The sequence below is a fragment of the Artibeus jamaicensis genome, unplaced genomic scaffold, assembly GCF_021234435.1.
Source record: "Artibeus jamaicensis isolate MK-2021 breed Jamaican fruit bat unplaced genomic scaffold, CSHL_Jam_final contig_384, whole genome shotgun sequence".
In the NCBI taxonomy this organism is placed as follows: Eukaryota; Metazoa; Chordata; class Mammalia; order Chiroptera; family Phyllostomidae; genus Artibeus; species Artibeus jamaicensis.
Genome location: NW_026521810.1, coordinates 735,611 through 757,807, shown reverse-complemented (window position 1 = coordinate 757,807; position 22,197 = coordinate 735,611). Strand labels below are relative to the sequence as shown.

Below are 22,197 nucleotides of genomic sequence, written 5' to 3'. Positions count from 1 at the left end.
TAGTACTTTTTATTATTGTTCAAGTACAGTTTTCTGTCTTTTACTCCCAGCCCAGCCCACCCCCCCCCCAGCACTTCCCACCTCCCTCCCATTTCTACTCCTGTTAGTTTTTGTTCATGTGTCATTTATACTTGTTCCTATGAATCCTTCCCCTTTTCCCCTGAAATTCCCTCCCCTCTCCCCTCTGGTCCCTGTTTGCCTATTCTCTATTTTGGTGTCTTTGCTTGCTTGTTTGTTTTGTTTAGCTTCCTGTTAAAGGTGAGATCATATGGTATTTGTCTTTCACTGCCTGGCTTATTTCCCTCAGCATAATACTTTCCAGTTCCATCCATGCTGTGGCAAAGGGTAGGAGCCCCTCCTTTCTTTCTGCTGCATAGAATTCCATTGTATAAATGTACCATAGTTTTTGGATCCATTCATTTACTGATGGGCACCTAGGTTTCTTCCAGCTCTTGGCTATTGTAAATTGTGCTGCTATGAACATTGGGGTGCATAGGTTCTTTTGGATTGGTGTTTCAGGGTTCTTAGGATATAATCCTAGCAGTGGAATTACTGGGTCAAAAAGCAGATCTATTTTTAGTTTTCTGAGAAAATGCCATACTCTTTTCCATAGTGATTGTACCAGTCTGCAATGCCACCAACACTGAACTAGGGTCCCGTTTCCCCACAACCTCTCCAGCACTTGTTTGTTGCTTTGTTTATGATGGCCATTCTGACTGGTGTAAAGGGCTATCTCATTGTGGTTTTAATTTACATATCTCTGATAGCTAGTGGTATTGAGCATCTTTCCATGTGTCTCTGGATCCTCTGTATGTCCTCCTTGGAGAAGTGTCTCTTCAAGTCCTTTGTCCATTTTTTAGTTGGGTTGGTTGTCTTCTTAGAGTGGAGTCGTGTAAGTTCTTTGTATATTTTGGAGATTAAACCTTTGCCTGAGGTATCATTGGCAAATATATTTTCCCACACAATTGGTTCTCTTTTTATTTTAATATTGTTTTCTTTAGCCATGAAGAAGCTTTTTATTTTGATGAGATCCCATTTGTTTATTCTTTCCTTTATGTCCCTTGCTCTAGGGGACATATCATTAAAAATGTTGCTGTGTGAAATATCTGAGATTTTCCTGCCAATATTCTCCTCTAAGACTTTAATGGTGTCACAGCTTATATTTAAGTCTTTTATCCATCTTGAATTTATTTTGGTGCATGGTGTAAGTTGGTGCTCAAGTTTCATTTCTGGGGTCCAGAAGAAACCATGTGATTTGAGGGGTCTGTAAAAAATTACCTTGATATTCCAGAGGTATGTTATCAGGAATATTATCATTGGTCAAAAAAACAAAAAGTCTCAGTCAGTTAAGGTGAAGATTGACCTTTGTTTAGGAAAATACTGCTCTAGGACATGAGTACCTGCCATGAACTGCTTTCAATTAGAAAGTTTTAATTTCAGACCATCCTATGTGGTTACTTCAGGTCTCTTGAGTTTGTAAGGCTGCCATGTAACGCATTGCCTGAGCTTGTCAGGTTTAGTATATGGCCCCTTTTTTGTCCACACCTTTCAAGGGGAGGGAGTGGGATGGTAGAGTTGAGGATGGGTTTAATTTTTTTTTTAGATTTTATTTATTTATCTTTAGAGGGGAAGGGAAGGAGAAAGGGAGAGAAACATCAATGTATGATTGCCTCTAGTGCGTCCCCTGCTGGGAACTGGCCTGCAGGGAACCGGCCTGCAACCCCGGTATGTGCCCTGACTGGGAATCGAACCTTGATTGTCTGGTTCACAGGCCCACACCCAATCCACTGAGCTACACCAGCCAGGGCCCAGGTTTAATTTTCTTTGGAGGATGGCTCTTAGGCATCCAGCCTTAGGAGAATGTTTAACAGATCGCTAGTACTTGTGCTATTGCTGGTGGAAGTGGAGTTCTTGTGATGTCACAAGGAAAGCATTTTAGGAGACCCATAAGGGAGGATGAGGTATGACAAGATTGATTTGTAGCATGGCCTGCATTAAATAACTTGGGTTGAAAATCATGCAAACAACTGCTTCAGAAGAAAAGACAACAGAGGTAAGAGCTATGCACTGTGCCCTGGGTCACAGGCCACAGGGACTGGCAAGTCATACTGGCTCCTGCAGTCACCTGCAGGGGTGATAGACTGTAAGGGGGCATTACTTTGTGTTTTAGGAAGGAAATAATTCTCCACTTCGTAGTTATAGAGATCTTGGCTGCAACCTTTATAAAAGTATGTGAAACAGTGCCTGCTGAGCCCAATAATTTGGACTTTTTTTCAGTATACCTGTATTTCAAAAATATAAAACAACAAAAAACACTCACCACGTTGTTAATCTTATGGCCCAAAATCAATATACAGGATGGGGAAAAAGTAGGTTCACCATTGTTCATATGGAAAATAATGTAATGGGTGTGCCACCCTGTAAATAGGGAGGGTGGAGAAGCACTGAAAACAGCATATGTGTGCATTGCCCTGACAACCAGGGCTGTGTGAGCATGATGCAGCAAAAAGAGGCAGGTCAGGCTGGCACCAAAAGGTGGGGAGGTAATTGGATGAGACAGACATACCCTAATATCTACTTCTGCTGTGAGGAATTATGGGAGCTGTTTTAAAAAGCAGAGCACATGGAAAATGTGTGCTTTTTGCTCCCCCACCTCCTGGCTTGTGAGTCTGCAGCTGGGAACTGAAGTTCCTGAGCCAGTGGGCTTTGTCTGAGGTTCCTGAACTGGCAGGCCTTGCCAGGAGGATTCCCCATGGAGCATAGCTGGTTCTGGTAAGAGGGCAGGGGGGAGGCTCAGGCTGGAAGGTTCAAAGAGCATGGCTGGCTGGCAATCTCTGCATCCCTTCACCAGACAAGAAGCTGTGGTGGCTGCTGCCTGCCCACAGCCCATACTTACAGTGCAGGCCCAGCAATTCCCACGCCCCATCCCCAGATGGAAAGCCATGGTGGCTGTCACCTGTCTACAGCCCATGCCATACAGGCTTGTTGGTGGGTGGTAGGGTCCCAGTGAACCTGGGGAACAGAATGCCCTGCCCCCCTCCCTGAGCATACCCAGGCCTGACCAGGAGTGCTACAGGCACTAGGCTGGTAAGAACAGGGGCAGGCAACTTGAGCCAGCAGGTCCAAGGAGGCAAGGCAGCCTGGTGGCAAGCCCCATACTCCTCCCCTGCACATGAAGCCGTGGGAAGCCACCTTGAAGGCTACCCACCAACTGCCTGCACACACCTCTGCCAGCAAGGTAGGGGGGACATCAAGAAATATGCTGTGCATATTTTAAATTTAAAAATCTGCCCACCCCCCCAAAATTCCTTTTTCCTTCTTACCAGATTCTTTTCTCTAGAGTTTTTGCCTGTGGGTGGTGAGTGGTAAGAACCCACTGGTTGTTTGGTTACAATGGTACAATAATTAATAAATAATAACACAAGAATAAATTGTTTTACATACTCACAACTCTAAACCTATTTTTGCTCCACCCTGTACTTAACTCTGAGCTGAGAACAAAAAGGTACAATATATTACTGATGCTGATTGGTGAACTTTTGTATTCAGTAAGTTAAGCTCGTTTAATTTAGTTGGATCCCACACTCATGATGACCGCTGATCCTTATCAGAATGTCCTGTTGTAGAAAAACTGATGCCAATTTCCTCTTCCTTACCTTCCTCTCCCCAGGGCTGGTGGACAATTTCTGCATTTGTGAAGGGTACAGTGTGCCTTGTTGCTTCATGTATGAGATCTACGTGGATACCTGTGGGCAAGATGTACAGAACCAAGTCAACCTAGCCACATTTGTGAAGGTAGGTTGTGAAGATAAAAATATAGAATCCTGAGTTTTTTAAAAAAGAACCCATGTTAATTGATGAGCCAATGTTAGAATTTAAGTTTAATGATTCTCAGTTGGGTATAATTTGGGTTTGCTCAGATGGCTAACATGCTGTTGTACTCCATCTCTATGGAAAAGCTATCCTTTCTTTGTCCACACTTCATAATGAGGGAACAGGAAAGGTGAGGAATAGAGTGACACTTCGGAGAGTGAAACCATGGCAGCTCCAGATACTCAACCAGTTTTTCCTGGCCATTATTCCATGCATGAAAGGCCCAAATTCAGTTTCACACAAGTCCTAGGATCTACTTTGTAGTGTGAGAAAACTGATATTTCCAACAATTTTGTCATACTTAGAAAACTCATTAAAGATTTCCTCTGGAAGTTAAGAGCCCTATCAGGAACTTTGTTTAGGTTATACAATATACAGAATGGGTTAACAGAGGATAGTCTTCTGAGACCATCCACGTTTAACAAATATTTATTGAGCAGCCTCTATGTTCCAGGGACTGTTTTAGATGCCGAAAATACAACAATGAAAAGGACATTCCTGGCCTTACTGAACTTACATTATAGTGGGAGGAGACAGATAACTAAGATAAAATATATAATACATTAGGTGGGTTAAATGCTAAGGGAGAATATAGAACAAAAGGAGAGAGGACTTTAAGGAAAAGGAATATCTCATCCAATACAATTGCAAGTTGGACTGGGCCTCATAGAATGTAGTCTAGTGCTGTCCAACAGAAATTTAACGGGACCATAGACATAATTTAAAATATTTTAGTATCCTCATTTTTTAAGACTTTTAAAGATGAAAATAATTTTTATAATTTTAACATAATCCAAATTATCTAAAATATTACCTTTTCACCATGGAATCAATATTAAATATCATTGAGTTATCTTTGTCATTCTTTTATCCAACTAAATCTCAAAAATCCAGTGTATTTTACATATAAGCCCCTTTCAGTTTGGACTAGGCACATTTTAAGTGCTCATTAGTCACATGTGGCCAGTGGTTCCCATCTAGGACATCCCATGACTAGATGGTGACTTGCCAGGCACCTCACTTTCTCCCTCTGGTGCATCCTTTACCCACGGGGACTCTGCTTCTCTCTACCTCTCTATTGGCCTGCTGTGGGCCCTGTAGCCTCCTCCTTCTTCATCTACCTGCCTGGCAGCTTGGTCAGATGGAAGTGGGGTTACTCTAGCTTGACATGTTTTTGGTCTGTATGATCCCTTTCTTTTCTAAGAAATCAAAAACTGTTTTTCAAAATCTGTTTCAGACTTTCTTAGAAGTTGTCTCACTTCTAGGGAAGTCCCTAAAGTTAAAACAAGATCTTGGTGTGTATGACAATGGGTATTTTGTTAGCATTTTTTCATCTTAATACTCCCTGAGAATCCACTCCCAAAGGCACTAACTTTTGGGGAATTTAACTGAAGAATGGTTTAGTGGAGCCCAGTGGAGCTGGGATTGGGAACGGATCCTGTGCTGCCTAATTTGTTACTAAACAGAGAAGGGAGAGGAAAGGGAAAAGGATATGATCCCAAAATGTGTTTACAAGAGAAACAACAAGATACCCAATTCTCATTTCCTCCCCCCACCCCAGGGAATAGAGTCAATTCCACATTCCACAGCAGTTCCTGTGCAGATGTTAGAATGTTTCTTGCTCCTTTTGGCAATCCTGGGCATAGGATGAGTAATACTCATTCCTAGTGCAAGTGATAATTTTACATGGATGAGGGGATTTCCATAACATTGACTTCCTTTTTGAAAATAACATTTACTGATGTTTTTCTGATTACAAAAGTAATATATTCTCATAGCGAAAATGTGGGAATTGGAGAAAAGTGTATAAAAAGAAAATAAATATCTGCTACATCCACAGATATAGCCATTTGTGTGGTTCATTTGAATGCTCATGCACATATGCACACCTGTGACCAGAGTAGCCAAAGAAGAAGGCACACAATGGGGCTTCTCCTTCCCTTTCACCACCTCCCCCAACCTTTCTGGGTATTGGTTTGATCCCTCCAGGAGGGGGAGGTAAAAGCGGCTGGAAAGCTCCTACTACACAGCTTCATGCTTTGGAGGCCAAACTGACTCTTGTATTCTGGTCCCTTTGGTGGATTCTTCACAGTAGCCCTTGGAAATGTGCTAGTCATGCCTTGCCTTAGTGATGGATTCTTTCTGAAGCCTGACAGCCCATTCTGGCACCCTTGCTAGGCAGAGTCTGGGCTCTTCCACATGTCACCTCTTTCTTATTTGTGGCCAACTTCAGGTCATGGAAACTACCATCATTCTTGACCTGAGCAGACTATTGGTGTGCCAGCTAAAACCAGGGCAATAGGACTCCCCTCTGGCTGTCCATCAAGGCCCTGGCCAACCTATCTCTCATCTGCCAGGACTCCTGTGTAGCCTGGCACAAACTTTAGGGCCCTCACAATAAGTTCTTCAGTCAACAAGTGAATCCCTTTTTGTTAGGCTTATCCCACACACCATTTGAAGGTAAGAAAGTAGTTTTGCCACAGGAAATACCCTCATACTTCCTTTTCTCTCTCCCTCTGTGCATTATTTGAGTTGAGGGCTTTTCGGAGTTTTAAAACCAAATTTTAGTGAAATTACTAAGGGTACAAGTCCCCTTCAGTGTGTGTCTCACAACACACTTGGCTGTCTGTTGTCTTCATGCTCTTCCTCTTGTAACAAGAGACCCTACCTCAAGAAATGGTGGAAGGATTGAGAAGTGCAGAGGACTGTGCATATGTGTGTTGCCCCAGCAACCAGGATAACACACACACGACTCAGTAAAAAAGAAGTGCATGGAGCTAATACTTAGAGCTAGGGAGGTGATTGGGTGGGAAAGGCATGCCCTCCCATATACTTCTTCCACATCGGGGACTATGAAAGATATCTTTAAAAGCAGAGTGTGTGAAAATGCCATGTACCTTACTCTCTTTTCCCCTGGATGGTCAGTCCGCTGCCAGTGTCAGGGGCTTAGGTGCCTGAGTCAGTGGGTCTTGAGGAGACCACGTGGTCCAGGAGTGTTTCCTATGTCCCTACCCTGTACAGAAGCTGCAGAGGCACCAATGATTGGAGCCCTGCTCCATGGGTCCTGCCCTGGCAGGCACACAGAAACACCAGAAAGCAGCAGCCAGAGGAAGATGGCAGTGGGTGCCATGAGTAGGACACCTGGATGCACAGACTCCAAAGGATGCCTGAAGCCAGACAGCAACTGGAAACCAGCTAAGCCACCCATGTTTCTTAAAGGATGGTGCCTTTGGGTAGGAGAAGAGGTCCCTGGGCAACCTTGAACTGAGCTAGCGGAAGGTGGCAGGGTGATTTTCTTTAGATGTTTTAGAGGAAATGGGCTTTGAGGAAGACACCTGCCATTATTTCAAACTGTATGTACTTTACATAAAAGATTCCCCTTTTTTCCACAAAGTTTCTGTCATCAGAGTTTTTGCCTATTGGCAGCAAGTGATAGAGAACCCCACTGGTTATTCAGTTATGCTGTTGTATAGATACCATGTAGATGGATGGATTGAAAGATAATATATGGGTGGATATACACAGATGGGTATTCAAAGAGACAGGTAGGTAGACAGACACTTACTGGATGACAGAGTGTACTATGGCACACTTTTTTACAACACTAAGTCTAGAATCAGACTAAATAGGTTATAACCTTGGGCAAGTTATTTATCTTTTTTTGTACCTCAACTTTGTCATCTGTAAAGTGAGAATACTGATAATGTTAATAGTACCTATGTCATGAGGTACTTTTAAGGAATTAATTAAAAAACACATGTAAAGGGAATTGAATAACTTTGGTACACAAGAAACACCCCAGAAACCTAAACTATTATGATCATATGCCTATTTTCACCTAGAATATCATAAAAATCTTCACATCATTTTCAAATGCGCATTGTATAAAATATTTTTGGATGTTCCAGTATTTACCTCATTATTCCCTTTATTGGAAATTTATCTTGTTCATAATTTTTCTCTAATATAAGTAACATAGACCTCCATCTGTATCTGGTAATTTCCCTAGAATAAACTCTACACAACTGTAACCAATTCATGGCTCTCATAATAGTTTTTGATATTCTTCCCCAAATTCATAATATTCTTAACCTAGAACAGTCATTGGTTAAGAACTATATTTAGCTATCTTGACTTGGATTTATTGATTAGGGAAAGTAAGCACTTTCATGTGTGTTTGGTTATATGTTTCTTGTTTATATACATTTTATCACCAGACCACTTTCTAATGGTGTATTAGTGTTTTTCTTATTGATTTATATTAAATATGTAAATTTCATACTTATAATATTTTTGGGAAATTGTCATCTCAGTTGGATTTCAAATTTTTACTGTGGTATATTGATCATAAAATGAAAACACAGGGTATTCTGGGGTTAGAATTACTCAGTAAAATAAAATGTGCAGATTATCATGTTGCCAGACAATTTTTTCCTGCTGCTTCTTCCAAAACACCAGGTTACTTTCCAGGGCCTTGAATCTGAGCCTGATGCATAATTTATAATGATTCCATTAGTTACCTACTATCTTATAACTAAACATATAGCAAAGATTTTAAGTGATTTTATGAAGGGAAGATGAAATTGTCAGAATCTGTTGTTGAAAATAGAAATTTTTGGCATCTAATCCTACATTTAGGCTTCACTGACTTTTTAAAAAATCTCCTATCATTTAATTTTCATCTGTGTATTTTGGTTCTCCTTCCCTGAATTAACTTGTCAATTTGACCTCATGAACTCAATGTTTAATTGCACCATACTTGCCTTCCCTCTTCCTTCATTTGCCTACTCCACACTCAAGAGTTTGGTCACCTCCCATAGGAAGAGGTAGGACCTGAAGCCAGATAAGAGGAATGTTTAATGACACTGTCAAATCCTGCTGCTTGGAAGCTAAGAAAAGAAAGAGAGATGCAATAGGAAACAAAGCAGAAGTGGAGGCTGAGTGATTAGGGAGGGGATTGTAGAAAAATATCAGAAATCATTACTTGACTGTTTGGAACACCATGCTCTGTATGTTTGTAATTTCACCATACTCCAGGATTTTCACTTTCAACAGATTTGCAGTCAGACACCATGCATGCCATGCACCCCTCACAATTAGGAAAATGGAAGACTTCTATTTTTCTTAATGTTATTGATCATAAATGTAATATCAGCATTATTTAACAACATGCATTAAAATGAATTCAAGGAGTTCATCATCACCAAGCCCTTATTGTATGAAATGTTAAAGGGACTTATCTAAGAAAAAAGATAAAATATGAACAGTGAAAGGACAGCAAACTCACAGTTACTAACAACCACACCTAAAACAAAAGCATACTAAGTGGACAGCTAGATCAGGAGTGAAACCATAGAAATGGAGATCACATGGAAGGTTAGCAACAGGGGAGTGGGAGGAGGAAAAGGGAGGAGAAGGTACAGAGAATAAGTAGCATAGACGGTAGAAAATAGACAGAGGGGAGGGCAAAAATAGTATGAGAAATACAGAATCTAAAGAATTTGTTACACTCGGACATAAACTAAAGGGAGGGAATGGTGAAGGAGGGGAGGTGCAGGGTAGAGGGGAATGAAAGGGGGGAGAAATGGGACAACTGTAATGGCATAATCAATAAAATATATTTTTTAAAAAATGATAATTGAGAGAGCCCTGACCAGGTGGCTCCATCAGTTGGAGCATTGTCCCATACACCAAAAGGTTTTGGGTCAGGGTACATACAACTGATGATTCTCTCTCACATAGATGTTTCTCTCTCTCTCTCTCTCTCTCTCTCTCTCAAATCAATAAAAATATATCTTCCAGGAAAGTATAACAAAATGATGGACTATTAGGCAGCTGTTAAAAATCCCTGTTTTCAGAAAATTCTGAATGATGAGGGGAAATGTTTATGGCACAATATTCAGGGAAGAAAGTGGAAAGCAAGATTGCAGACATGCTAATTGTGTGATGTCAGTTATTTCATGTATATACCTATAGAATACATACGCATATTGAGGCTTTGATAAAAGATTAGAAGGAACTGCACTGAGATTTAAATGTTGGTTTCCTGAGTGGTATGTTTTCTTCTTTATATGTGTCTGATTTTTTTCAAATTTTATTTACATATATTTTCTGTATCATCATAAAAGAGGAACTACAATTTAAACAATATGAGAGAAGAAATCACAAGTATTATTTCTAAATTTTTGAATTATAGCTTTAAATCTGGCTTATTCTTTTAGTTTGTGTACTTAATTTTTTCTGATCTAGTCACAAGAAGAAGTGCCAAGGAGGTTTATCATTTTTGTTTTATTTTTAAAAAATCATAGAATAAGTGACCAAAAATGCAAAACTGGACAAATTATAAGTATCAGCTGTTACCATAAAGTTCCCATAATTCAAGCTGAAATCCTAGTGCCTAAAGTAAGTCAGAAAATGCTAGAATCAAATATTAATTTTTGTTTTTTTTACTTTTGTTAAAACACAAAAGTCACAATATATTTTGGTCTCAACGTATTAACTATTTAGATATATAAATGTCTAATTGTTGAAATATTTAAATAATTAGAACTATTTTAGTACTATTTGAGCTAAAATTTCCAAGTAACATCTAACTAGCACATTTTAATTATATTCAGCAAACTGGATACCCAGGCTATATTTTTAACACAAAAGGAAATTTCAGTGTTATTTAGTGTACGGTGTTATAATTGTCACTCAGTTATTACTGTTTGTTGTTTGTTTGTTTTAAATCAAGAAAAATTAGGAGAGATCAGGAAATCAGTAATAAGAAATAGGAGCCAAATTAAGAAAGGGGCCTGCCACCCATGAAGGAATTGAAGACAGTGGAAGAGTTTACCAAATTCAACATTGAGCCGTAGTCCATTTGAAAGAATTTTGTGCTGCCTGGACAAGCTGCTGCAGTTTCCAGGCCTGAACAGAACAGGGTGTGAACTACAGAAAGGAAGCCAGCTTATTCATTGGGTTTCTGGGAACGTTGGTGTAGCCTCACTTCATTCTGAAGAAGTTAATGACAGTGGCAACCGGAGGCTTTCCCTATTGCACCTCTAAGATTAGATCATCATAAATTGGGAAAGCAGAGTAGAACATTTGCAAGCCTGTTTCAAAGCTGCTGCATTTGAAATAGTTCAAAATCACCTGCCTATCAAAGCCTGATTATGCTGAAATGATAGAGGACTCAAGAGTCTGAAATTTTCATTTTAAGTAATAGCTAATAAGCTTAGAAATCAATGCATATAAAAGCTGTCATTTGAGGAACTGAAGGTATGACCCACCCTGACTCTGGGAGACAATAAGCAGTTACATCTTTGTGCCTTGGGAAGACTGCAAACAATTCAAGATGGTATCTGAGCCATTGTACTCCATCCAGGGTGAGATGACCACCACCTAGGACATAGCTAAAGACCACCACCCAGTATGAGAATGCTGCAGTTTTTTAATCCAATTAACTTTTTTCCGAATTCTAAACCCTTACCTACACTTTGTTCTCCTTATAAAAATGGCCATCTTAAAATGGAATTTAAGATGGTCTGTTAGGCTTTGAACTCGACTGCCATCTTCTCAGATCACTGGCCATCTGAATAAAGCACTCATAATTTTCAATCCCTGTCTCTGCTTATTGGTTTCATTATGTGATAGGCAGCATGAACGCTGGTCTTTTCCAGTTTCATTATGACTGATTACCTTTTCCTAATAACCAGAGTCAGTGATAAAACCCAGAGAAGACCCCCAAGTCTTCATAAGCTAGTCTGTGTTGTATCTTCTGCAAAACATGTGTAGTGTGACATCATCTTTAAGATAACCTTTATCTTTCAGGTATCATTATGATGGAATCAAGAAAAGTTCTTTCTTTTATGCCCAATATTGCTGCCTTCTGAATGAAAAAAAGCATTACAGGTTAGTATGTATCATTGGAGTAGTTTGGTCATGAGTCACAGCCTGAATGATTCAATTAACTGGCTTTTTGGCTGTTCAGCCATTAATCCTTTTTCAGGATGGAAACACATGCATTGCATCAATACATCTTTGACATGGGCAGAAAATCAATCTCTGACAATATCATTCACCAGAGAAATGCATTTTCAGTTCATTTCCTTAGATTTTTTTTTATCTTAACCATTATCTCAATTGCCAGATCACTGGATAATGGCCCCTTCTCATTCTCCTGTATCTCCCCTCCCCACTAAGTGCAGACATTTTTCTGACATCCAACAGTTGGTAATCTTCCTACTGTCTGGCCGAAAGACGCCTCATCCTTTTATACTTTTCACCTATTGTTCATTCTGTTACAGAACTTGCCAAAACTGTAACTGAGCAGACCAGAGCCTATCCACGTAGCACCTTGGTAAATGACCCAACAATTCATGCTGGAAGGAGCAGATCTTTATTTACAACATTCCAGCCTTGGGGGAGCTCAGAGCACCTCAGCTCAAAGCCCTCTTTTCCCAATATACCCAGCACTTCCCATGCTCCCCAGCAGGCTGTGAGCCAAAAACATCCCCAAAAGTTTTCCATGTCCTTATCTGTGCAGGATCTGGAATATGTTGCCAGCAACCTTCTTGTAATAGTCCAGGAAAGCATTACTATTCCTGATCCTGGAGTTGGTGTTACACTGGGTCATGGTGAAACTCAAGAAAGGCACAACTCTTAATAGTCTAGGTAAAGTCCAAGTCTGAAAGGTAGCATCTTGCAAAGAAGTCCTTTGCAGCTCTGGAGTCAGTTAGAGTGCACATGATCACAGCAGCAGTTCATGGCCTAATCCCTTACTATAGACAGCATGTCTCGGTCCTCACGTGGCCAAAAGCTCCTCTCCTTCATAAACCACATGGTCAGGAGAACTCCACATAGCTGCTACATCCTGCTTTTCTTCTCCTTTCTAAACCATGTGCCAGAGAGAGAGAGTGAAAATGACAGAGAAAGCACCCCTCATGTCTCTCCTACTCCCTTCCAAGCAACATGGTCCAGAGACCTTGGCTGCCTCACACTTGAGTTTAAATCCCTGTACCTCCTCAACCCCATCTCCAACTTCTCCCACAGTCAGCTACATCTGCCCATCCTCTGGTTTATTCTGCCTTTTTCAGCTGTCATTGTTAGTCTGGTTAGGATTGGCCCTGTGACCTAGGGAAACCTCCTTCCTGCTCTCAGGCAGGCTCAGGAACCAAGGAGCCACCTCCTGGCTACATAACAGCTTAAAGTCATGCCCAGCTCCCTCATTCTGAGTGCCTGCCACAGCTACTGAACTACCTAGGAAACTAGCCTGCTGTTATTGATATACAAAATACCTCTTAACTGGTCTGTCCACTTCCCCAGCCCCAAGCAATGGCTGTGGGTTTTTTCCCCCAGGTACCCCAAGTTCTAAACCTTGTTCCACACCTGTTACAATCCCATGGGTGGCTCCTCCTAAATCATTTCCTCAGGTCTTGATGGGGGACTCAAGAGTTGGAAATTTTTAGTTTAAGGTAATAGTTAATAAGCCTAGTAGTTAGTGCATGTAAAAAGCTATTGTTGCCCGTGAACCAGACGATTGCAGTTCGATTCCCAGTCAAGGCACATGCCTGGGTTGCAGGCCGGTTCCCTGCAGGCCAGTTCCCAGCAGGGGACGCACAAAAGGCAACCGTACATTGATGTTTCTCTCCCTCTCTTCTTCCCTTCCCCTCTAAAGATAAATAAATAAATAAATTTTTAAAAAAGCTATTGTTCCAGGAACTGCAGGAAGGCCCACCCTGACTCCCAGAGACCACAAGTGATTGACCTTTGTGCTCCAGAAGAGACCATAAGCAATCAAGGTTGTACCTGAGCCATTGTGTTCCAAGGAGAAACAATCTGCTGCCCAGGGTACTGATAAAAAAAAATTGCCCAGGACACAGATAAAGAAAATGATTGGTCAGTGGATGAAAATATGTTAGGGAAATTGATGGACTTCAGCTTTTATCTCATTAACCTCTTTCTTGAATTCCAAATTCCTTACCTACACTTTTTTCCCTTGAATTGCAGCCCCCTTACCTACACTTTTGCCCCCTTATAAAAAAAAGGCTGGCTTGAAAGGAAATGTAAGACAGTCTGTTAGGGTCGATACCTACCATCTTCTCAGATTGTTGGCTTTCTGAATAAAGTGCCCATAAAGATTCAATCCCTGTCTCTGCTTATTTGGTCTAGTAGGTGACAGGCAGCACAAACATCAGGTGTTCCGGTTTCATTCTCATTTCTCCAATATTCTGGCCATTCCTTTCTGGCTATTTCTGGATATTTCCATTTAGTCGACCTGCTGGTGCCTCATACTTAGTGTGTAAAAATCTACAATAAATTTATAATCTTCATTCAAATCATCTCTGCATTATTATTTTAATCTATCATTCCAACAGATAGACTATGTGTGTATTGTTACCTTAAAACTATCCCTAACTCCCTTGGGTCACATAGTGCTGTTAATCCTACTTTTTCAGGTCTCCAGGAAGTTTACTCATTTTAGTGACCAGTATTTCCTTTAAATTCCTGTCATTGTACATTGAGATTATTTCCATGGATCCATGTGGACTTCCTCTCCTCAGCCTCACCTTTCTCTAAATATGACCATGAGAAGAGTTTCCCAAAATGCTACATTTTCTTTGTCTCTTTCCTGCTCTTTCCTCATTTATAAAGAGAGGGAGAGAAACACTCAGGTACTTGCTACTTTTACCTGCTTTATAAAGACTACACCTTCCCCCTACACATACACACTGGTGTTAGCACTGCAGTTTCTTCCTACCCCACTTTCCAACCCTGGTGCCTATTTCTCCTCAATATAAACCATCAACTTCAGCCATAAACTCTTCTCTGAATATATCAAATGTGGTTCCATCTTTGCTCCTAACAGCCTATCCTTCCATGATGTCATTCCTTTTTCTCTCTGTTTAATTGGGTCTTCCTGAATCCTGTTTCTTCCCACTGGTCATACCTCAGGGACCACCTGTTCAGTGGAACCATCCTCAGAAATATTAGCTCTGATAATGGCACCTTCTGCCAACCTTTTACACTGCTCACGGGCTACTACATTATAAGCCAGTAACAAAGTAAGTGTAAGTGTAGTTGTAAGTATAGGCATTTCCACTTAATTCATAAACTATTTGTTGATACTCCATTTGTCATAAATACCATGTGACCAAATAGCCAGGGACAATTTTAGTTTTACTTGCAGCCTAGGATAATTACTAAGAATGGCCCTTTCACTATCAAAAGTGTCTTGGTTTAGACAATAAATTATAACAAACCATATGATCAACTTTTGTAGAAGTTACCCTACGTGTGAAGCAACTGTTGAAGTGGAGCCACCAATATGAATAAGACATGGGCTCTTCTCTCTAATAGATTAATAGCAGAGATTGGTACACATTGAACTTCATGCCAGGTGTAATGTGATGCTTATTAGAAGTATACAAAAGGTCCTGGCTGGTGTTGCTCAGTTGTTTGAGCACCAGCCTGTGAACCAAAGGGTAGGCTGGTTCAATTCCCAGTCAGGGCACATGTCTAGATTGTGGGCCAGGTCCCCAGTGGGGGGTGTACAAGAGGCAACCACACCTTAATGTTTTTCTCCCATTCTTTCCCCCTCCCTTCTCCTCTGTCTAAAAATAAATAAATAAAATCTTTTAAAAAAAGAAGTATACAAAAATCCCCATGAAAACTCAAAGAGCAGACACCTTGCACAGAGAGCCTGTGAGAGAGTCATGTTTTGAGTGAAGTTATGAAAGACAGCTTAGGATGTTGAAAGGTAGGTTGAGTGGAGGGGAAGAAGGAGACAGGAACATGGAGGGCATCCAGACTTGGGGGAGGAAAGTGAGAGAAGACAAAGGAATGAGAAGTCAGAGGTTTCTTGCTATGTGGAAATGTGTGGAGCTATAGCACAGGATAAACCCAGAAGGTGAGTTCAGAGGGTCTTGAACACCTGGCTAGGGGCCCAGCCACCTGTAAGTCTTTGAGACTTTGTTTGAGAAATGGGGTGGTATCATCATGGGAATTTCCACAAGTGCAGGAACCATGGAGTTTTACTTGTCTTTAACCCCAGTATTGCCTAGAAGTAGAGTGGGAATTGAACTAGCTGTTGAAAAACTAAGAAGTCTGAATAGGAGTTTAAGAAGACTAGATTGAGAAGGAGGTCACAGCTGGAGAGGCTGCCAGTTACTCAGATCAGTGTCTGAACCACAAAAGAAGCAGGTTGGAAAGACCTGAGGTATGTTGGTGCAGGTCTTGTTTGAGTCTGTGTTATTAAGAGGGTCAGAGATGACTGAGCCCAGCCTGCCCCACTGAAACCTCAAACTCAACCTCCAATAGAGTCATTATGTTCTGCTCCCAACCAGCTCTTTCTCTTCAATCTCTTACTCATCCCTTAGGCACAATGATAAAAAAAATTACATCAACTAAAATAGAGAAGTTAGGGAAGGGAGAGATTTTTTTTCAGTAACAATGAGAACTTTCCTTGTGCAAATGTCTCCTCCTACTGACTGACCTATCCACTCCTGTAAGGCTGGGCTGAGAATCTGCTATTCTCAGTTTGCTCCAGCAGTCAACCAACAGACAGTTTGGAGAGCCCTGCATACACACTCACTAGAGTAGAATAATGACAAAGCTGGCAATCAGCATGGATGAGAGGCCATCAGCATCCTGAGGTCTCTGAGCTGATATCAGAGAGAGAGAGAGAGAGAGAGAGAGAGAGAGAGAGAGAGAGAGACCAGAACTGGTCTTTGCGAGGGAAAAAATGATTTTATCCTCAGCAAAAAAGGAAGGCTGTCAGGAGACAAAGATAAGGACAAAGGTAGTATTGGCTTATTCATGAGATAAGCCCAGCAACAAACATTTCAACAAGTACTCTGCATTCAACTTATGTTTGATAATTGATAAGTCTAGAGCCTTGGCTAATTAAGAGAATTTTTTAAAATTAAGATTTAAAGGTAGTTTCCTTACCAATTCCACATTTAAAAAAATACTAAATACCAGGGAGGGGAAGATGGCTGCGGAGTAGGACAAAGGATTTCGCTTCCCCCATGCACTGGAGAAAAATTGGGCTGATCTGCAGCAGAGCCCAGCGGACAGCCAACAGGGACCCAGCATATAGGAAGGTAGGACTCCAGATATTGGAGTGGACTCTGAATGACCAGAAGGTGAGGAGAGACGGCTGCAAGTCAATAAGGTCCCAGGGAATGGTGCAGAGGCCACAGGCCCTCTGCCAGTTTGCGCCAGGGCCCAGGTTGGTCCGCCTCAGTTTCTGCGAGTGGAGGGCTGGCTCAAGGACCTTGGGAGAGAGCCAATCACCAGCTCCCTCCCTACCCAGCCAGGCACTGTTTGAAAAACACCAAGAGAGATCTGTTTGCTTGGAGTATTAGGGAGAGGAGTGGGTATGAAGAAGCAAAACAAAGAGCTTTGATCACACATGGAGTCTGTGGCCACTGGCTTGGGAGAATTGAGAGTCACCCTTGCGTCCCCCGTTGCACTGGGCCTGGGCCTAGTATGCTGGGTTTGCTTCAGACTCTGGGAGCAGGGAGCCAGAGAGCTGGCTGCAAGGCCCCTGGGAGAGAGTCAGTCATCAGCCCCCTCCCTCCCTCCCTACTCAGCCGGGTGCAGTTTGAAAAATGCCAGGAGAGACCTGTTTGCTTGGACTGTCAGAGAGAGGAGTGGGTATGAAGAAGCAAATCAGAGAGCATTGATCACACATGGAGTCTGTGGTCGCCGGCTTGGGAGAATCGAGAGTCGCCTTTGTGACCCCACATAGCACTGGGAAGGGTTTGCGCCCAGGCCGGCAGGACCAGAGAAACCTGGCCGGAACGCAGGTCCACACCCCAGGCCAGGACTGTGAATCCTGGGGAAAGTCTGCTCTCAGTGGGGCGCTGAGGAGAGGATTTTGGGAGAGCAATCCTGAGACCAGCTGAGTTTACCGAGAAGAGAGAAAAGCAGCACTAATCGACCCTCAGACTGCTGCAGCTAGTGTGACCAGAAGAAAAGGCTTGGCCAGCTGGAAACCAACAAAATGTTGTGTGTTTCTTTTTCAATTTAAATAATCTTTTATTTTTCAACTTTATTATTGTTTTATCTTTCAATACTTTTACCCTCTCCCTTCTTGTTTTTTATTCCTTCTTCCTTGCTTTCCAAACCTATCACTTTCTCCTCCCTCCTGCTGCCTTTTTTTTCTTTCCTCTCAACCCCCTCTCCCCCAAGTGAGACAAAAGACTTGGAATGCCGAAAAGACCAGAGTTGGACTCAAAGAGGGGGCATCCCAACAGCAGAGACAGAGAGACAGAATTCACTTTGCTATACTAGAAAAACTACAAGTTACTGCATATTTGAATTTTTTCATTATTTTTCATTATTCTTACATCTTTTATTTTAATAGTATCTCTGTATTCCTCCTCTTTCTGTATAGTCTTCTTTACCTTGGCTGGATATATTGTATCACTTGCCAGGTTTCCCCTGTCCCCTCAGCCATAGTATATTGCTAATTTACTGTCCTTTACTTCCCCTTGCCCAGTTAGCAAACTATTGGAAGTCTAATACTCCCTATTCTTGGTATATCATAGATTCTGTCGTATGATTGTTGCTCTAATATTATTGTAAATAATAGTTTTTCCATGCCGTTGTAATTTCTACACCCCCCACCCTGGATCTTAGCCCACTACATTGTTGCCTGAACTATAATACTGCAGTGGTTGACTCTGTTCCCTCTCACACTATACCTAGTTACCATCCCTTATTCTCACCTTACCTCAAAATCTGATGTCCCTCAACCTCACTCCTTTCTGGATCCAAATCACAAGCCTTCCCTCCTCAAAAAGAGCCTTATCTTCCTTCCACCTATTATGAAAAGTGGCTAGGTGGGTTGAAGATTACTGTTTTTGCTGTACATAGTCCGGGGAGTGCCTATCTCTTCTCTACTGGCTGCTACTGTAAATATCATAGAATACCCTCCTGCTGTCATAAACCAGTTTGCCTTCCCCTCCAACTGATCACAAAGAAAAAAAAAAGAATAGATGGAAGCGGTGAACACCAGGATACACAAAGAAAGAGAAAACTCAACAACAAAGGAACCACCAACAGTTAACAACAAAAGAAGGTGAAGGAGGGAGTAGAAACCACACAAATCTCAACCCAAGACCTACCTGGAAATACAAATAAACAGCAGAGAAACTTCCCAGGGCAACAAACTGAACAAGAGCAAAACAGAATCTTCAAAACCATGTATATGCAGAAGAACTAGCTTCAACACAACCTGCCCTCCCCAGCACAGCAAATTAAAATGAATAGGGGACACAGGGCCCATCAATTCACCAGCTGGTGGGAAAAAACCACACACACACAAAAGACCCAGAAACAACAAAAACCCAAAGACAAACTCAGAGCCAACATTAAGGACAGCCCAAAACCAGCAATTGGGGAGATCAAGGAGACCATACCACTGAATCTCACGGGTATTATACCACAGAAGTTCACACCATAAGTCCAGGAAGCCAGAACAAATCAATTTAAGAAGCTAAAGCTAACAAAAGAGTCTCACAAACAATGGGAAGACAAAGAAACAACACCCCAATGAAAGGAAGGGAGGAATCCCCAGAAAGAATGCTAGATGAAATAGAGGCAAGTCACCTATCAGATATTGAATTCAAAGCACTGGTTATCAGGAAGTTCAAAGAGCTCACAATGAGCTACCAGAAACTATGGGGGGCTACAATGAACTCACCGCAAACTATATCAACATGAAAAAAGAAATAGAAACTATTAGCAAGGGCCATGAGGGAATGAAGAATACAATTTTGGAGCTGAAGAACACAGTAGAAGGTATCAAAAGCTGGATCAATAAAGCAGAAGCTCAGATCAGTGAGTTGGAGGACAAAGTAGAAAGAAATGCCCAGAAAGAGCAAGAAAAGGAAAAGAGGCTTAGAAAGAATGGAGAGGGATTAAGAGAAATGCAAGATAATGTGAAACATAATAATATCCAAATAATACGAAGAAGAAGAAGAAGAAGAAGAAGAAGAAGAAGAAGAAGAAGAAGAAGAAGAAGGAGAAGGAGAAGGAGAAGGAGAAGAAGAAGAAGAAGAAGAAGAGGAAGAGGAAGAGGAAGAAGGACAAGGAGAAGGAGAAGAGCAAGGGATAGAAAATCTATTTGAAAAAGTAAGTAATGATGGAAAACTTTCATAATTTGATGAGAGGAAAAGTTGCACAAATCCAGAAAACACAGAGAGTCCCAATCAAGAGGAACCCAAAGAGACCCACTTGAAGGCACATCATCATTAAAATGGCAAAATTTCAAGATAAAGAGAAAATCTTAAGGCAGCAAGGGAGAAAAAGGAAGTAACATACAAGGGAGCCCCAATAAGGTTAGCAACTGATTTCTCAATGAAAACACTCCAAGCAAGAAGAGAATGGCAAAAATATTCCAAGTAATGAGAACCAGAGGCCTTCAACCAGGGCTTTCAATCAAGATAGAAGGCCAAATAAAGAGCTTCCAAGACAAAAGAAATCTAAAAGAATACACCTCCACCAAACCAGCTCTGCAAGAAATACTAAAAGATCTGCTTTAAGGAAAGGAAGGAAAAGAGAGAGACAATGAGAAGCACAGGTATAAAAACAACAATGAATAAGTACCTATCAATAATATCCTTAAACGTAAATGGATTAAATGCTCCAATCAAAAGCCATAGAATAGCTGAGTGGATAAGAAAGCATGACCCACACATATGCTGCCTACAAGAGACTCACCTCAGGACAAAAGACCTACACAGACTAAAAGTGAGGGGTTGGAAACAAATTTTCTAAGCAAACAGCCAGAAAAAAAGCTGAGGTAGCAGTACTCATATCAGACAAAATAGACTTCCAAAAAAGGACCATAAAGAGAGACCCAGAGGTCACTCAAGAAAAGAATCCACCAGGAGAACATTAACATTGTAAATATATATGCACCCAATATAGGAGCACCCAAATATATAAAGAAAATCTTAGAGAACTTCAAGAAAGATATTGACAGCAACACAATTATAGTTTGAGATTTTAACACACCACTGTAAAAAATGCACAGATCTTCCAAACAAAAAAATCAACAAAGATATTGTGGAATTGAACAACATCCTAGATGAAATGGACTTAACTGATATATATAGAACCCTTCATCCCAAAGAAGCTAAATACACATTCTTTTCAAATGTGCATGGAACATTTTCAAAGATAGACCATATGATAGGACACAAAACAAGCCTCAACAAATTTAAGAATACTGAAATCATACCGAGCATTTTCTTCAATTACAAGGGACTGAACCTGGAAACCAACCCCAAGAACAAAGACCCAAAAACATTCAAAATCATGGAGATTGAATAGCATGCTATTAAACAATGAATGGGTCAAGAATGAAATTAAAGAAGAAATCAAAAAGTTTCTGGAAACAAATGAAAATGAACTCAAGACAACCCAGAACTTATGGGAAACAGCGAAGGCAGTCCTGAGAGGGAAGTTCATAACAATACAGGCCTACCTAAGAAAAATAGAAACATTTCAAACAAAGAACCTAACCCTACGCCTACAAGAACTTGAGGAATAACAACAAAGACAGCCCAGAGCAAGTAGAAGGAAGGAAATAACCAAGATCAGAGCAGAATTAAATGATATAGAGACTAAAAGTACAATTCTAAAAATCAACAAATCTAGGAGCTGGTTTTTTGAAAAGATAAACAAAATCGACAAGCCTTTAAGCAGGCTCATCAAGAAAGGGAGAGAACCCAAATAAACACAATCAGAAATAAAAGAGGAGAGATTACAACTGATACCACAGAAATATAAAGGATTGCAATTACCATGAAGAATTATATGCCAAGAAATTTGAAAGCCTAGTTGAAATGGACAATTTTCTAGAAAAAACGTAATCTTCCAAAACTCAGTGAAGAAGAAGCAGAAAGCCTGAATAGGCCAATAACAGCAAATGAAATTGAAGCAGTAATCAAAAATCTCTAGAAGCACAAAAGCCCTGGTCCAGATGGTTTCACAGGAGAATTCTAAGAAGCATTTAAGGAAGAGCTAATCCCTATTCTTCACAGACTATTCCAAAAAATCCAAAATGATGGAAAACTCCCACACTTTTTTTAGGAAGCCAACATCATCCTAATTCCAAAACCAAATAAAGATACAACAAAGAAAGAAAACTTCAGGCCAATATTGCTGATGAACATAGATGCTGAAGTCCTCAACAAAATATTGGCAAACTGCATCCAACAATACAGTAAAAAGATCATTTACCACGACCAAGTGGGATTCATCCCAGGGATGCAAAGATGGTTCAATATTTGCAAATCAGTAAATGTAATACATCATATAAAC

General features: G+C 40.9%; 1 protein-coding gene across 1 annotated transcript in view; it reads left to right on the top strand.

Moving 5' to 3' along the window:
* Positions 1–2,816: 2,816 nt before the first annotated feature.
* Positions 2,817–22,197, top strand: part of RFX8 (regulatory factor X8) — a 115,028-nt gene continuing 95,647 nt past the window's right edge. Inside the window, 4 exon segments of the mRNA XM_053664531.1 lie at positions 2,817–2,988; positions 3,671–3,795; positions 5,111–5,184; positions 11,689–11,769. Coding sequence (XP_053520506.1) covers positions 2,817–2,988; positions 3,671–3,795; positions 5,111–5,184; positions 11,689–11,769 — 452 coding nt within the window.